Consider the following 18384-nt stretch of genomic DNA (forward strand, 5'->3'; position numbering starts at 1 on the left):
GATGATTATTTTTAAATTCATGATTATCTATGATATAAGCATTAATTATGTTTATATTGAATAGATGTTATATATGGTAGATTTATATTAAGAATACCAATTGGGCTGGGATTGTTGCTCAGCGGTAGAACACTCGCTTAGCATGGGCGGGACCCTGGTTCGATTCTCAGACCACATAAAAATAAAGGCATTGAGTTGTGTCCATCTACAAAAAAGATTCTCTCTCTCTTTCTTTAAAAGAAAAAAAAAAGGATTCCAATTAAAAAATTGGAAGTCTAGTGCCATAATGATTTGAACTAAATAATATATTGTTGGTATTTTAGAAAGCTATTAATTATATATAGTCTTCTAAAAACATTTTATTATATCAGTTAATTATATCATGTTAATATCCATAATATATGTCATATAATGTATAGGCATTGTATCTGTTGTTAATTTTCATTTTTATACACAAATTCATATTTCATAATATTTTCTAAAAATTAGATAGTATTCATATATTGTTGCTGTTGAGCTTTGTGCTAATGTCTGTCATTTGTGCAGTAAACTGCCTTCATTTCTAATGTTTAATATTCATGAAAACATCAGTAAATGACCTAGTAGAAAATGGACAGTTAAATGCGGTCTTCATTTCCCTTAAGGATGGTCATCTGCTGGTTCCCCAGCCTTAGAATCTTGCTATCTTCTTTGCTTCTTCTTTGTTCTCTTTTCTTATTCATTTAAACACTGAGTTCTATCAGTTTTTTTTTTTTTTTTTGACTGAATGTTGTTCTGTTCTGTCAGTTCTCACATTGCTTTATTTGAGACCCTTAGTGGCTCACACATGTACTGCAGTGGCTTCCTTTCATCCATCCTAGACACTGGTACAAGTTCAGTGTCCTAAGTGAATCCATGGAACCATTTGAGAATTCCCGTTCTACATAGGAACATTCAGTGTTTATGTATGTGTCCCTTTATGAAAAGGAAAAAAAAAAAACAAATAACAACAACAACAAAGATACATCCAGTGGGTCCAAATTGTCTATATCAGTAACTGTATTAGGAAACATTATATGTTGTGATCATTATATTGTCACAGGTTATTTATAACCATAATTACAGAACAGAAGTTTGTGAATTATTTCCATTTTTATAAGTTAAATGTATTAGAAATTTCCCAATAATGATGTCATTCTGACCTACTTGCGTGTAATAAACTGTCTGGAATAGTGAAGGTGTAGAGTAACCAGTGTGCCAAGGATTGCACATCACCAGCATACCTCTCACCAAGGCCATGGACCCAACTGAGAAGCTGTGACTGTCCTTTACTTCCATGAAGTATTTTTGCTTTTGGTTTCTTAGATGGGATCTGTTCTTTATGAAATCTCGTTTTTCTTAGAGTACTTAGACTTTTGTGTTATGGTGGAGTAAGAACTGAGACCCCTTTTCTTATAAATAAAAGTTTAAATCTTTATTGTGAGATTTGAGATCTTAATTAGGCCTCTGTTTTTCTTTCTAATTTCATTCCCTAGCATCCTTTAATTGGAATGTTCAAGCCTAATCACTCTACTTGGTGCCCTGAAACGCATCTTGAAACATCAACTGTTTTTACCCAATGTAGAATGTCTTCTACCCTCTTAGCTGTTTAATCCCATTTAGCTGCCAATGTGCAGTGAAGTTCTCACTTTCTCCATGAATTTTTCCTATCCCATAATGATCTATTTGACTTTTTAGTTTTCATTATATATATTCTTTACCTAGTCACTTAATATTGAATAAATTTGGAATTAATATCCAATATTTGATAATATTGAAATGTGGAAAGATATAAATAATAATAAAATTACTATTTATCACAAGGTATTTTATCATTCACAATTTACAGTTGTGTTTTTGTGATGTTTCTTTAATCTGTAAGCTCATGGAGATCACCTATCAACCTGGTCCTTTCTCATAAACTCCATAGTTCTTATCACTTTTTTTTTTTTTTAAATAAAAGAGCTCTTTAAATATTTAGTAGATCATGTGATTAACTGACACAAATGTTTCATGGTTATTTTTATTTGCATCAGACTGTGTATCAAGTTAATTTTATATATTAACCATTGTTGAATGTCAGTACATACATACATGTATTTACTTGTATACATGTCTATATTCGTAAACATGCATATTATTCTTGGATCCATTTGTGTGTTCCAGCACTAATACTTTTAAAAATCTGTAAAATTTATTTGTTTTTAGGCTCTGAATTAAGAAATATGTTTAAAAATAAGTATGTAATATTTAAAGATAATTTATTTTTTTGCTTGAAAAATACACCACAGGAATCCAAACTCGCATTTCATAATGACAGTTTCCGTCTTGGTGAGCTCAGACTGTATCTGATGGCCTCTGCAGGGAAGATGTTCAAGGATGGTTCAGTGAATGTCAGCCTTAAACTTAAGACATGCACCCTTGATGATCTCAGAGAAGGCATTGAGAGAGCAACATCAAGGTTTGTCAGTCCTGAATTTGCTGTACATTAAGGTTGACTTTGCATTTGGTATTGTTACCAGGCATTTGGGCGTGGGATCATCAAAAGAGATCTCTGTCTTCTGGTCATACTTTGTGATTTGAATTGCATTAAGAAGTAGTGCTAATATCAGATTTAGCTTTAGATTTGATTTAATTTAGTTTAAATGAAAGGGAAGTTTATTAGTAAAATGGAGTACCATCTTGAAAATGAAGACTAAGAGAATATGAATTTTAATTGTTAAATCCATATGAGTGATATGTTGGTAATATATTTTCCCAAATTTTCTCCTATAGGCAGTCTTAAAGCTATGGATATATATATATATATATATATATATATATATATATTTTTTTTTTGCCTGTGTCTTTCAAAACAATTCTGCAAATTTTGTTTTACTTTTAATAGGAATTGAATCCCTAGCATGATAACATTATCAACGTAGTTTTTGAAAGTTTAACATAGATCAACCTACTATAAAGAGGAAAAATATCTGACTACAATAGTCTAATTATATTTGTATTCCTTTCTCTAATGTGACACATAATACTTTGTACTTGATTTTTTTTTTTAACGGAAAAAAACCTGTGTTACTAAACTTGGACTTCACTGAATGCATACTGGATAGTTCTGAGTTCTTTATTTTTCTGAGAAATTAATAAATGAAGAAAGAGTGCTTTTATGCACACAGCTTTTCTAGTTTTTAAATTTCATATCTAGCAGTCCACAACTCTGTAGGTAAGGTTGATAAATGCCACCATCTGTTTGGTAGTCTGGTATTCCTAGACCATGTGAAGATGTGTAAGAACTATTTGTGAAGACACTTAATAAACACTTGCTGATTTGAGTTTCAGTGAATACTTTCAAATCAAAGTGCATAGGATAATCTTTGGAAATAAATTCCTTTAGCAAGATTTTATTTAATAAAATAGAGGTTGTCTTATAAATTTTATGAACCACATTGATATGTTTTGTTAATTGCCTAAATTTGTTTCCAGCAATCATTGCTGTTTATTTTTTTAATATTTATTTTTTAATTGGACACAATATCTTTATTTTATTCATTTATTTTTATGTGGTGCTGAGGATGGAACCCAGAGCCTCCCATGTGCGGGAGGCAAACGCTGTACCTCTGAGCCACAACCCCAGCCCCAATCATTGGTGTTTCTAATATTGCATTCTAATTAAAATATTCTGTTATTGCTTAATCACATAAATCTTACTTTGGGGATTAGGAGACCATGTCTTGGTTGCTGATTAGGTAATTACATACCAGTTAACACTGTCCTGTTTTCTATTCAGATTATAAACTGAAAGGTGAAAGAAAGATCATTAAAATGTATAGGAAAACTTTCATCTTTTTTATTTCAGCAGAACTAAAATAATGAATGGTGTTTGTTTGTTTGTTTCAGGATGATAGACAAAAAGAATGACCAAGATAACAACAGTTCTATGATTGATATAAGTTACAAACAAGACAAAAATGGAAGTCAAATTGAAGCTGTTCTTGACAAGCTATATGTATGTGCCAGTGTGGAGTTTCTGATGACTGTGGCAGATTTCTTTATCAAAGCCATGCCGCAGAATCCTGAAAACATGGCAAAAGAAATACAGATTCCACCAAGACAGACTGCCGCAGGAAAAGTCAAGATAGAGAAAGGTTAGCAGAATTTACCTGTTAGAGATGACTACTTGTGCTTTTTAACAAAAGTTACAAACAGAAGGAAAGAGTAGTAGAGAATTTGAGAAAGTAAATTAGACTTTCAAATTTAAACATATTCTACATAAGAGCTTTAGTGAGAAAATATTTTGAAGAGCAAGGTATAGTAGAAATATATTGGACTTTAAAGAATTGTAGCACATTGAAGAGCAATTGAAAAGATAAAATGAGACTTAGCATGACTACCCTATCACCTTTTAATACTTTAAAGTGTCAGAAAATTTACCAGTGTCAGACCTAGATGTATGCTGAAGTCACTTTCAACTCTGTAATTTTTTATATTCTAGCATTACCAAGTAAATCAGTGATTTTCTGTATTCATTTATAATTATTTAAGATCAGGCATTTTTTTCCTCCAGTGCAGCACCCAACAAGATTGGAAAACTAACTTTTATTGGCAAGGTCAAATGTTATTTTTCCATTTACTTTTAATGTTTCTTAAGTAATAATCATTCTTGATATCTCTGTAGTTATTTACATATTAAATTTATTTATTTATTTATTTTTAAGTTGTAATTTGGACACAATACCTTTATTTTATTTTTATGTGGTGCTGAAGATCGAACCCAGGGCCTTGCATGTGCTAGATGAGTGCTCTACCACTGAGCCACATCTCTAGCCCCATTAAATATATTTATATTATACATTATATGATACTGATTATATAGTTTGGGATGAAACCAAATGACAACAGTTTAACTGCTTTACCAGCGTCTTTTTTTCCCCTGATAGTTCTTTCTCTAGTTTTCCCCTCCTTGCTGCTTCAGCATAGCATAATACATTATCATATGTGTATACAGGCACATACCTTAATTCTGGCCCAAGAATTTCAAAACACCATTATTCCCAACTAAATCAAATATCAAAGTGAGAATGATCTTTTTTAAACAGGTTTCAAATTATGTTTTCTTTTACAATCAGCATTTGATAATATCATTTAATAATTAGTGTTGATAAACCAATTACTAGTATTAACTTCAACATATCCATCATATTAAGAATATTGAGAACAACTTAGTAACTAGTAGATGATGTGTAGATAAGTGAAAATTTACTTTAAAAAATTTTTGTTCCCTTTTTTGTTTCTTCAGATGATTCTATAAGACCAAATATAACTTTAAAGGCCATGATCACAGATCCGGAAGTGGTGTTTGTTGCCAACCTGACAAAGGCTGATGCTCCTGCTCTGACAGCTTCTTTCCAGTGTAACCTCTCTCTGTCAACATCTGAACTTGAGCAAATAATGGAAGCTTCTGTGAGAGACCTGAAAGTGCTCGCTTGCCCTTTTCTCAGAGAAAAGAGAGGGAAAAACATTACCACAGTAAGAATTGCCTTGGATCATAATTTTGAGAAGGGCAGAATTCTAAGTAGGAGAGCTCTTAAGGACTTTACAGATTATTTACTAAAACCTTGGGGTTTTTCAGATAAGGATACTAAGTTCCAAAGATGTTAAATAACTTAATTATAGCTGCTGGTAATAAAAGTAGGAGTTACCTTCAGACTAGTTTTCTTTATATTATCTTCTATTAAATAGTATTTGAATTGTAGTACACATCAGTATTTTTTGTTTTAGCTATTGTTTTGTTCGCTGTGGTATGCCCAATAAGAGAATGAATGAGTATTTAATCTTGAAATGAAAAATTTACTTGGAGTCAGAGAACCAAAATAGATGGTATTCTTCTGTTATTAAAAGTTAATTTCAGTTATTTTCATATCATTATTGAAAAATATGATTTTAGTTAATTAACACTTAACACCAATTATTTTTTAATGTTAGTGATGATTTTTATGATAAAAGGACCACTGTTATTTGACTCATTGGCAGTGTTAGTTTAAATTTTTAAAAATTTGTGGGCTGAGAGATTTGCATAAAAATATAGTTCTAGGCTTCATCTATACTTTATCATGAAATGTTCTTTGACAGATCATCTTTTGATATATCACAGAAGGCTTATAGTAATCACTTTATTGAAAGCTCATCCTAATTTTTTCAAAATTATTATGCCATAGTAATTACCCCATTTAGTTTGGGGCAAAATTATTTTATTTCTTTAATTGTAAATAAGAATATAGACTTCATCATTTTAATCAGTTTCGAAGATTTGAGATTCATTCTAATAAGGACTTTTGGTGGTATTCAAGACTAAATTGTTAATTATCTGAAAATGGTCATTTATCTACCTTACTACAGTTATTAGTTCATTTTTATAGATATCTCAAAAATATATTTTACAGAGGGTCTCAATGAAAATATTTTAGCAAAAGGAAACATTTTAAACTTCTAATAATAAGTTGCATTGTTACTTAACAATTTAGAATGAAAAAAGTTATGAGAACTGTTAAATGTTCTTTAACAATGTTCATAGATTTGTCATAGTTCACAGAAGCCCTCCTACAAAGTTCTTAGTTAATTTGATTTCCTTTTTTGCTTTTAATAGTAAGCTTGAGTAAGAGGTAGCTCTCATAAGGGTCTGTTACACATTTACTGAAACTGTTACTAAGGAAGTGTGAATTTCATTTATTTGTTTCTAGGTCTTACAGCCCTGCTCATTATTTATGGAAAAATGTACATGGGCCTCAGGAAAACAAAACATAAACATTATGGTTAAAGAATTTATAATTAAGGTTAGTACCTATCATGTTCTTTGGGTGTAAATTCTTATTTTTCTAACAATGTTGTATATTTGCAGTTACTTAAAATGGTATCTTTTGATGTCTCTTAACACTACAGCATTATGTTAGTCATCTTGAAAAATCAAAGACCTCTAACATTAAAAGACATTTTCTTTAATGTAAATGTTTATTTTGATTTCCTTTGAAAGGATACTTTTTAATATTTTTTAAAGATCAGAGTGGTTTTCTCAATTATATTTGCATGCATGTGGAGGGGAGAGGAGAAATGGGGAGAAAAAGAGGGAAGGAAGGGTGGTGAGATGAGGTTGCCATTACTTCATTTGAAATAAATTACTTTTAGACTTTTATTTGATGTGAAATTTGAATCAGTTTAATAAGTGAGTGATTAAATGCTTTATTTGACTTACAAATTATTTGTAATGACAGGTGTGTGCTAGAAATAACTTCTTAGATTTTGCTTTTTTAATTTAAAGGATTGAAAAAATTCCCTATTCTTCAGTGGCATTCAGATTCTTTAAATATGACTTTGTGCCCAGTTACAAATGGAAATTCAGAATGTTTTCTGAAATCCATTTTTCTTTCTTTTCAAAGGATGCAAAAATTAGATAGTTGATGCCAATAATATGTTTTCTCTAGCTGTGAACTTAATGTATTTAAAATTTTAATTAATTTTTAATGCTCTATCATATATGTATTAATTCTTCTTATCTGGGAAAGAATCTGTTCTAAATGTTTTTCTGCTTTCCTTTATAAAGATCTCACCCATAATTCTTAATACTGTGATGACAATCATGGCTGCTATGTCTCCAAAGGCAAAAGAAGATGAATCTAAAGACATATCTAAGGAAATGGAAAATCTTTGGGATGTCAGATCTATTAGTGATTATAACTCTTGGTTTCTTGGTGTTGACTTCGCAACAGAATTAACAGAAAATTTCAGAGACAGTGAACAACCACGGATAGAGGAAAATTGTGCTATTACTGTGGAATCAGTTCAGATTACCTTAGAATGTGGCCTTGGGCATCGAACAGTACCTTTATTACTGGCAGAGTCTAAGTTTTCAGGCAGTATTAAAAATTGGACTTCTCTGATGGCTGCTGCAGCTGACATGACACTACAGGTATGGATACATCATTTAGAACCTTCAGAGCCAACTTTTTAAAAGTACAATTGTAGAATCAAGAGATGAGATTTTTTGTTGCTATTGTTTATGCATGGTAACAACAAATACATATGAATAGATAATATATTTTTTGTTTATGCATGGTAACAACAAATACATATATGAATAGATAATATATTTTAACATTTAATTTGTATAAATTGATGTATAATTGTATTGTGAGAATTGATTTTAAGAAATCTTTGGCTAAATAATTTGTTTAAGACAATAAAGAAAGAATAAAGGGAAATACACTTGACACTTTTTGTATCTTTCAGTGGGGTTTATAAATGGTTTTTGACATTTTTTTTTCTATGCTGGTTACAGAGTTATATAATTAAAGTTGAAAGACTAACTTATAATTCTGACTTTTCAGGTTCACTATTACAATGAAATCCATGCTGTGTGGGAGCCACTGATTGAGAGAGTGGAGGAGAAGCGACAATGGAATTTAAAGGTTAATGTAAGGAAACCATAAAATATTTTTGTATAGAGTGACACTCTGTATATTTATTAATATTTTTTAGTTCAGGGATTCGAAAGATGGAGTCCAGGATCCTTGAAGCCATTTCAAGGCTTCCATGTGATTAAAACTCTTTTCATGGTAATACTCAGGCATAACATATCATTTTTGTCTTCATTCTCTCATGAATGAACTATGGAGTTTCCAAGGGACTTCTTGAATACAATATTGAGCCAGATTGAGTACAATAGAAATCAGAGTTCATCTCTTAAGGCAGGTGCTGAAGAGATTTGTAAATGCCCCATTTCTCACTACTTGTATATTGTATATAGTTATTTTTCATTAAATAACTTAAATATAACATTTTCAAATGTGCATTAAAATCCTATATTTTCATTTTGAATAGTGTGGATATAGGTAGATGTAATTCAGATAAATTTAGAAGCTCTTTGAGATATTCAGTGATTTTTAAGAGACAGACCAAAAAAGTGGAGAGAGATTTTATTATTATTTATGAACAAGTCTTTTGTGTTACTTATTTATGGTATTACTTGAGAGCACTTCAGAAGCCTATATACCAAAGCACATTTTTCTAGAATAACGGGAAGGTGTTATATACTCTGAATAAATTGTCAATGCATACCTCCCTAGGAAGCCTCCTGACTGAGGAGTTGTGCACTGAAACTGGCATAGCCAGTTCTTTTCTTAAAGTTGAGAACTCACTTAACTTGTGATCCCAGTTTTCTTTGAATGAAGTAGAAGTGGTATTTGTCTCTCTGATGTAAAGAGGCTAACAAAGAATGTTTTACAGCTTTTTGAAATGTTATTAGAATAAAAACATGATTGTGATACTGCAACAGATTGAATCTGATGGCTGGTTGAAAGCTAGTATTACTTTTGTATATGTGTTAATTGTAGAAAACAGAAGGAAAAAACTTATTTCCAGATGATACCACCATATAAGGACTAATGTAGACTTTGGGGCTGTCTTAGGTTGCTAATCGACTCATAATCATCACTTAGGCCACACTAAGTAATTAGTTGTACTCTGGGAGATCCACAGGAGGCAAGTCTAGTAGCTGACTTTGAGTGTTTCATGTTATGGTTCTAAAAAGCATCTTCCCATGGATTATGCACTGAAAGAAAGATTTTTCATCTGCACTAAGTCAGTGGGAAGCTCTGAATATTTTTGAAAAATGATACTTGAAAAGCCTTAATGTAAAGCAACCAATTTAGAAGAATTTAATACTATATTTTAATTTTATTATTGACTGATAACTTAAATTTGTTATGTTGTTTAATTATAGGTAAAGAAGAACCCAATACAGGATAAAAGTTTGATGCCAGGAGATGATTTTATTCCTGAGCCACAAATGGCAATTCATATTTCTTCAGGAGATACAATGAATATAACAATATCCAAAAGTTGTCTTAGTGTTTTCAACAATTTAGCAAAAGTATGTTTGATTCTTGTTTGGAATATATTAAATAGAATTTGAGAATGAAACATGTATGGATATTTTTTTGTCATCAAAATTAGTTAAAAAATGTGTAGTAGTGGTAAAATGTTTGAAAGAAATATACATATTGTAAAAATGATGATGATTTATTCCTTTTCAGGGTTTTTCACAGGGTGCTGCTTCTACTTTTGACTACTCCTTAAAAGACAGGGCTCCTTTTATGGTAAAAAATGCTGTAGGTGTTCCCATTAAGGTGCAACCAAATCGTAATCTCAGAGTGATGGGCCCCCCTGAGAAAAGTGGCATTTATGATGTGGATGCTGGTCAAAACTTGGAGCTGGAATATGCCAGCATGGAACCTTTACATCAAGGGAAAGTGTGTGTACTCAACCGTCAAGAAAGCTCCTTCTTCACACTGACCTTTGGTATGCTAGTTATTTAAGAGTGTCTTAGGAATTGCTGTGGGCTTATTTTTGATAAGAGATGAAGAAACATTTTGCAGCAGATATCTTGGGAGACAACGTTTCTAAAGGCTTAGAGTAAATAATTAATAAACTAATGTCTTATTTTCTTCTAAACTTGAAAAAGATTCAACTCAAGAAATACTTTGCAAAACTAGATTATTTCAATGTTCTTTAGTAATACAACTTATAGTATGCTTCAAAAAGAATAAGATTTCAATGAGAGAAAATAATGATATTCCGAAGTCCTAAAATATTGACAGTAATTACTACTTTCTCAAATTCTATAAAATATTCATCATTATTTTGAGGTGCTGATGATTATTAATGAGTAAATATTTGGACTTATTTTCACTTATGCTCTTAGTACCGCATGGATACACAGAAGTTGGAAACATCCCTGTTGCCAGACCTGGACGGCGATTGTACAATGTACGGAATCCCAATGCCAGTCATTCTGATTCAGTCTTGGTACAGATTGATGCAACTGAAGGGAATAAAGTAATTACCCTGCGTTCTCCCCTGCAGGTAATGCTTTAGAGTGAATTGTGTCACTTTCTCTAAAGCAGAAAATATTGTTTAGCCAAATAGAAGAATATATAGTAGAACTTCATTATAGTGCACTGAAAAGGCTCCTACTCTATAACTTGATTTTGTATTATTCTTTATTTTAAATGTCTGATACATTTGTTATCTCCTGCTTTTAAATTAATGAAATTGTTTTGTATTCTTTTAAAAATTCAGAACTGAGGAATATTGTAATTATCGTTAGTTGTAGAATAGGATAATAGTTCATTCTCTTTGTACAATATTTGGAATCACATTTTTCAAGTGCATATGAAGAAATATTGGAATTATCTACTTTCCTGAAAAGAATTTAGCATTTTAATCTATAAATATTTTCTACTTTTAAGGCTTTATTAAACATTTTTCTTCTTTTGCACATTATTATAGATTTTGGAATCTGATCAATATATGATCAGCAAAAGGACATTTCTTCATTTCTATAACATCAGATAAAAATTGAAAAGATTTCAAATTTTGGCAATTAATCTCTCTTTATTATTGATTCCAGCAAATATACTGTAGTCAAGAATAGACTTATACTGTACTTCTCAAATAGCTTTTGCTCTTCTATTTAGTTTAGTCATATGATGCATACATAAATGGTTGTAATGGAGAAAATGTGACTGAAATTGTCAAAGAGCAATGCATATTTGAAAGATAGTATGATAAACTAAAATAAACATAAGCATGTAATTATAGGAGTATGTGAATATCTTAATTTTTATTTAGATCTCAAGTTTAATATACATAAATTGCACTTATCTATCTTAAAATTTTCAATTACCAATGAAAATTCCAATATTGGGTTTGAAAACTTCTAGACCTAAAAGTCATTATGTGCAGCTTTTTAATTTGTTTATCCTTTTTAAACTATTGTATGTCCTTTTGTCTAACAGATTAAAAACCATTTCTCTATTGCATTTATCATCTATAAATTTGTCAAGAATATTAAGCTATTGGAGCGCATTGGAATAGCCAGACCTGAAGAGGAGTTCCATGTTCCTTTAAATTCATATAGGTAGATATTTCATTGAATATATAAAGCTTTAAAAACTTTATAATATATATTTTGAATTTTATGTTTTTTTGTTTTGTTTTGTTTTGGTTTTTGGTTTTTGGTATGGGTTATTAAACCCAGAGGTGCTTTACCACTGAAATACATCCCCAGTCCTTTTTATTTCTTTTTTTATTGTGGGGCAGAGTCTCACTAAATTGCTGAGTCTGGCCTTGACCTTGTGATAATCCTCCTTACCCTCCAGAGTCTCTGGGATTACAAGCATACACCATTGTGACTGGCTAGGCATCTTTTTTCTGGAAAAAAATAACCTTATATTTTTATAATGTAAGAGCTATAAAAGCAGTTTTAGGTTTAAGACAGTTTATATTATTAATGAACTTGCAAGATGAAATGCCTTCTTTTTATATATATTTGATGTTTTAGAATTATCTGAGATCTATATTTATCTGACTGCCTTTGTATTTGAAATGAAAAAAATTTTACATTGCCCTTGTTTACAGAGTGCTTTTTCCCAGAAAGTTCCTCTGTGAGTTAGACGTGTGACTGTGGGCAAGTTTCCCAACCTTTCTTAGCTAAGACTTCCTAACCTGTAAAGAGAAGAATAATAGTACCTATTTTGTAGAGTAATCAAGAAGATTTAATGAGATTATTTTTCTTATATCTCAATCAAAACTTTTTCTTCCCTGGTTTCTTTTTCTGCAGATGTCAATTGTTTATTCAACCAGCTGGAATCTTAGAGCATCAGTACAAAGAATCTACCACTTATATTTCCTGGAAAGAAGAACTTCACAGAAGCAGGGAAGTAAGATGCAGGTTGCAGTGTCCATCAGTGGAAGTCAACTTCCTGCCTCTCATAGTGAATACAGTTGCTGTGCCTGATGAATTAAGCTATATCAGCACACATGGGGAAGATTGGGATCCAGCTTACATTATTCATCTTTACCCTCCTCTCACTCTGCGGAATCTTCTCCCCTATTCTTTAAGATATTTACTTGAGGTATATTTCTTGTTTAGCTTTTATTATTGTATAAAATGAACTCTAGTTTTGTTTTATAGCAATTTTAGTTGAAGTCCGTGTTTTATATAGCATAGTTGATAATGCTTTAATAATATTAATGATAGCAAAAAGCAGCATAGCATTCATATGTCAGGAGCTGTATTGTGTACTTTACATGTATTGGCATGTTCAGTCTTTACAGTAACTTTTTGTAGTAGATACTGATGAGGAAACTGAGTTACAGAGAGGTTAAATGATTGGCCCACCAACCCATATCCACTTAGTATTTGAGCCAGGATTTAAACCTAGGCACTTTAGTTCCTCAATCCCTAATACTTGTCCTTACTACATCTGTCAGAACCATAGTCATCTTTTTATTCATTAAGTAAAATTTTATTATCTAAAGGGGTGAAAAAGTCAATGAGAAAATACTTCATCTTAAAGTTTTTATTTAAAAGAGTTAATATTATGATTATTTGTTCTACAGTTCTAATGAAAACAAAAATAATTACTGCCTTAAATAATAAGAAATATTTTCCCTAGTAGTGGGGTATGATAAATACTTTCGAATTTGTACATGCTATGATATTTTAAAGTCATAGTGTATGGAACCTCAATTTTTTTTTTAATCTAACAATGAGCTATTCCTGAGTTGTGCAGACAAAAATTAATTAAATGAACTAAATAGTATTTATACAAAAGACAGTTTTAGTAAGAAACCCTGATTTATATTTTGCTATTATTTATTTTGAAAAAATTACACCATAGATAATTTGTCAGAGTAGTTCAATATCACTTTCCATATTCCATCCTTATGGAACCATCAGGTGTGATATTTAAATAGAGGATGAAACTGAAGCCCAGGCACTTAAGTGGCTTATTTAATGATGTAGCTCTGGTGGACAATAGCCAGGATTTCTGAATCTAGCCCAGGATTCTTGACATAGATATGAATATTTTATCAAAACTTATGATTGTTTGCCTATTAATGGCCAAAAGACAGTGCTGCTTGTGGCTATGGCATAGTGTTTTCTTTTTTGTCCTTAATGATTACTGGGTTGTCATAATATTTGAACAAGGTTCTTGTTTGAAGAGTTGGTAGTTAATTTAGCATTTGTGTAAAACATGGATTTTGCTATTTCAAAAGTTTCAAAAATTGCTGAGCAAATTTTTTTGTGTGTTTATTTTTAGGGAACAGCAGAAACTCATGAACTAACAGAAGGCAGTACTGCTGATGTTTTACATTCACGAATCAGTGGAGAGATCATGGAATTAGTCCTGGTGAAATACCTGGGCAAAAACTGGAATGGACATTTCCGCATATGTGATACACTTCCCGAATTCTTTGTTGTGTGCTTTTCTTCCGACTCCACAGATGTGATGACAGTCGATCTGTCCATACATGTCAGGCGAATTGGCAGCCGATTGGTGCTCTCTGTGTTTAGTCCCTATTGGTTGATCAACAAGACTTCTCGTGTTCTTCAGTATCGTTCAGAAGATATTCACGTGAAACATCCAGCTGATTTTAGGGACATTATTTTATTCTCTTTTAAGAAGAAGAACATTTTTAGTAAAAACAAGGTATGTTTCTGTTCATAAAGCAAGTTTAAATAGGAGAATCTCTTCTCTAGAAACTTGGGAACCTGACACTATGCTTCCCTGTTTATTTAAGTACCATTGGTATGAATTAAGTCCAGTGGGACTTTAAGGAGTACAAAATCAAGTGGGATGGCAGGAACAACAGCAGTTTGCTAAGACTCAGTTGCTCTTTCTCTCCTATCTGTAGCATTACTTCTGTTCTTAAATTCATGACAGATAAAATAGTTTTATTTCATATACTTTCCTGGTGATAAGGCATTTCTAAAGATACGATGACTGAATTTACTTATATTAGCTGAGTCTTCGGTGGTCAAAGCATTAAGCTAGGGAAGAGAAGCCTAAAGCTTGAGCCTGATCTTTTATGTCCTGGTCCCTTCTTTCCTCTTCAGATGCACATCTGCCTTCTTTACTTTCCCATGTGCTCACTTCTAGGCTTTTGCATATGCCTCACCTTCTGCCTAGACAGCCTCTTCCCCTACCCTTTTCCTGTTTCCCTCATCTTTCCTGGTTATCTATAGTTTGACCTTTGGCATTCTGTTTAGGCCTGATATGTGTGAAGATTTTCTGACTATTTTAAATAAATCTGGACATACCACTCATGTTCTCTCAGAATAGTTCTCAAATTTCAGTGTACATTATAATGGGCTTTTAAAGCTATTTACTGAATTATGTCCCCAAAAGTGAGTTTGATTCAGTCTTTCTGAGTAGGGCCTGAGAGACCAACCACATCCTTAATAAATACTTTGGTGATGCTGATGCTGCTGGTCTGAGGACCACTTTGAGATCCACTGTTTTGGAGTGGTGCTTATCTGTTTATGTGTCTGGCCTCTGGTTATCCTCAGTTTTTTTTTTTTTTTTAATAATCTAGTTGGGTAGATATGGGTGAGACTAAATCTGGTGCACAGGTATGTCTTCTTCTGTAAGACATTTTCTAAATCCTAGCGTCATTATCTTCTCCTTGATAGCATTTTGTACCTTTTGTATGGCTCTTGTCACATTGAGTCTTGCATCATAATTACTAGTGTGTATTTCTTGTTCTCTGTTTGGTCCAGTTGCTCATTGAAGACAGGAACTGGGTCCTCCTTTCTCCCATTCTTACTTTCACAATACCTTTCATTTAGTGCCTGCTGAATAGTATTAAAGATGAATTCTCAGAGTTCTCAAACTGTTAAGAATCTGTTAACTCTATATAATAAATCTAACACTGGAACATATCATTTTGCATTACAACTTCAAAAAAAAAAAAACAAAGTCTCTTCAGTTCACTATACTCATTGCTTTGGTAAATGGGAAAATCAGAGCTGTGCTGTGGTTGTCATCCCATAGTGTTTTCTGTGGTTCTGTTATTCATTTGCAGTATGGCTATCATTGTATTTTTGTGTCCTATGATACTGAAGAAATTTCTTGTAGTTCTTTCCATCAAATCAAATGAATATCATTTTTCAGGTTTTTTGTATGATGATTTTATTCTCTGTTACAGGTTCAGTTAAAAATTTCAACTAGTTCTTGGTCCAATAGTTTCTCATTGGATACAGTGGGAAGTTATGGGTGTGTGAAGTGTCCTGCCAACAATATGGAATACCTGGTAAGAGTCGACTTGCCTATTTACCCTGGACTCCATTCACCATTCCCACAATTCAGTTAAACAGCTTAGGTCCTAAAGAGTACAGATATCAGAATTGAAAGTATTATGTGGAGAGGTCTCTCTTACCAGTTTCTTCCATCACTGTTAATAAAGCAGAAGTGGAATTTGTCACAGATTAATACAGTGGGTTGAATCTACCCAAGTGAGTAGTTTGGTAAATATTGATGGCATGGTAGAATCTTCATTCTGTACAGTCCCTGCCAAGCCTAAATTTGAATAATTGGATACCAACTGAACTGTTTTATGACTACTTCAAAATTTTTATTTTATTTATTTTATGACAGATAATAAAGCCACAAAACTTGAGCCTCTCCACTAATTATAAATCAGTCTGTGTTTGGAATATTTAAAGAGTCTAATAAATAACAGAGGACACTTTAAATCTGTCCTTGCAAGGTGTCATTAAATTCCTGATTGAAGTTCTTGAATTGGTTTCTGATAGAGTCATATTAGGGAACAAAAAATTTTCTTTTTAGTGAGAAGATACTCAGTATCTTATGTTCATAGCTTATGTTCATTACTTAATGTAAGAATTCTTATTTTAAAATATTTTAAGAATCAGTGTGTGAATGAAGGAATATGTGTAGGTTTTAGAGATTGCATAAAATATTGGGAAATAAACTTGTTTCCTTCTCACAGGTTGGTGTTAGCATCAAAATGAGCAGTTTTAATCTTTCACGAATAGTTACTCTGACTCCCTTTTGTACCATTACAAACAAGTCATCATTAGAACTAGAAGTTGGTGAAATTGCATCTGATGGCTCAATACCAACTAATAAATGGAACTATATTGCTTCTTCAGAGGTAAGTCTTCCTTTACATATTCCTACAGTATAGAAATCAGTATTGACATGTAAATAAGGATTTTGTGTATCTCTTTGTCATATTCGCTCTGTCATATTTATGTGTTAAAATATGATGGCCAGCTTTAAAAGATTTTTATATTATATGTATGTGTTTTTTAAAAAAGAGGATAATTGTTGATATTTGCCCATATCTCAATCTAAATGATTAATTGTCCTTCTCTAGTCCTTATATAAACCATTGCTATGTATTGTGAAAAGTACACAGAGATAATATACTCTATATAGTCTCAGTTGTCAAGATGATGTCTCTGTACTCAAACTATAATGTTATAGGCAAGGATTAAGCTGTATATCAATTAACAAATGGAGAGAAATATAGTATAAACAAAGTTATAAGTGGTTATAGAATTTCTGAGGAGGGAAGATGGAATTTTCTTGCAATTCAGCTCTCTCACTTTACAGAAAAGAAATCAGGTTAACACTTTTCCAGGATCAACAAGGTCATTGATAATTGAATTGATGGGCATTCGTGGTCTATATCAAAAGGTTGAGCTTTGTGGAACAGTTGGGATTTGAACTGAACTTTGCAGGCTCAGTAATATTTAATGAGGTGAAAAGAATGAGGGGTAAAGTGAGGGAAGAGGGTACTACTGCAAAGATGAGCAGTAGTCCTTGACTTTGACCCAGTTTTCAGTCAAACCAACTGACCTTCAGGATAGCTGAAGTTCATTTTTAGTACTGCTCAAAAAATATTCTGAAATTATTTTTAAAAGTATTTAGCAAAAGACTCAAAAGGAAGGATTCTTATTTCAGTAAAAATGATTTAGAGCTCTAAGATGCATGGTCTCTTGAAGACACTTCAAATGATCTCTGTGTATTAGCAATAACTATTTATTTTATTTTTTTGTCTTTGATGTAGATTTGACAACAGTAGTATTTTTTATTCAGAAGCAAAATTTACCCGGTATTCTATAACAGAAGGACATTTTCTATAATGTTAGGAATGAAAACCCCAGTGTTATAGATAGGGAAACTGGCTCAAAGAACTATATGATTTTTTGATTAAGTTCAAATAGCTAGGAAGGTGATATCAGGACTTTCAGTAAGTTAATGATGATCTCTGTCTTCTATTCTCTTTCTGGTTTATCTCAGATAAAATAGTATATGAAAGAATTCTTCATGCATTAATAAAGTAAAATGGGATATGCACAAAAGTAAATGTTATGAATATTATAATTTTTAATTATTCAAGATATTTGAGATATGCTTACTGAACATGTTTTTTGGTTTCTCATATTGTACATATGGATGGATAGCTGGCTGTCATATTTTAACATATAAATATGATAGAGTT

At 31.8% G+C, this 18384-nt stretch overlaps 1 protein-coding gene across 3 annotated transcripts in view; it reads left to right on the plus strand.

Moving 5' to 3' along the window:
- The window catches only part of VPS13C (vacuolar protein sorting 13 homolog C), a 169969-nt gene that overhangs the window by 100294 nt on the left and 51291 nt on the right, over positions 1-18384 (plus strand). For all 3 annotated transcript variants that reach the window (XM_081288661.1, XM_081288662.1, XM_081288663.1), the window contains 14 exons: positions 2310-2479; positions 3910-4157; positions 5309-5538; positions 6750-6842; positions 7607-7972; positions 8391-8477; positions 9785-9934; positions 10098-10362; positions 10766-10926; positions 11862-11983; positions 12686-12980; positions 14172-14561; positions 16060-16164; positions 16864-17028. In XM_081288661.1, coding sequence (XP_081144787.1) covers positions 2310-2479; positions 3910-4157; positions 5309-5538; positions 6750-6842; positions 7607-7972; positions 8391-8477; positions 9785-9934; positions 10098-10362; positions 10766-10926; positions 11862-11983; positions 12686-12980; positions 14172-14561; positions 16060-16164; positions 16864-17028 — 2847 coding nt within the window. The remainder of the gene's footprint in view (positions 1-2309; positions 2480-3909; positions 4158-5308; positions 5539-6749; positions 6843-7606; positions 7973-8390; positions 8478-9784; positions 9935-10097; positions 10363-10765; positions 10927-11861; positions 11984-12685; positions 12981-14171; positions 14562-16059; positions 16165-16863; positions 17029-18384) is intronic.

Source organism: Spermophilus citellus (genome assembly GCF_964194105.1).
Source record: "Spermophilus citellus genome assembly, chromosome: 4".
Classification (NCBI taxonomy): domain Eukaryota; kingdom Metazoa; phylum Chordata; class Mammalia; order Rodentia; family Sciuridae; genus Spermophilus; species Spermophilus citellus.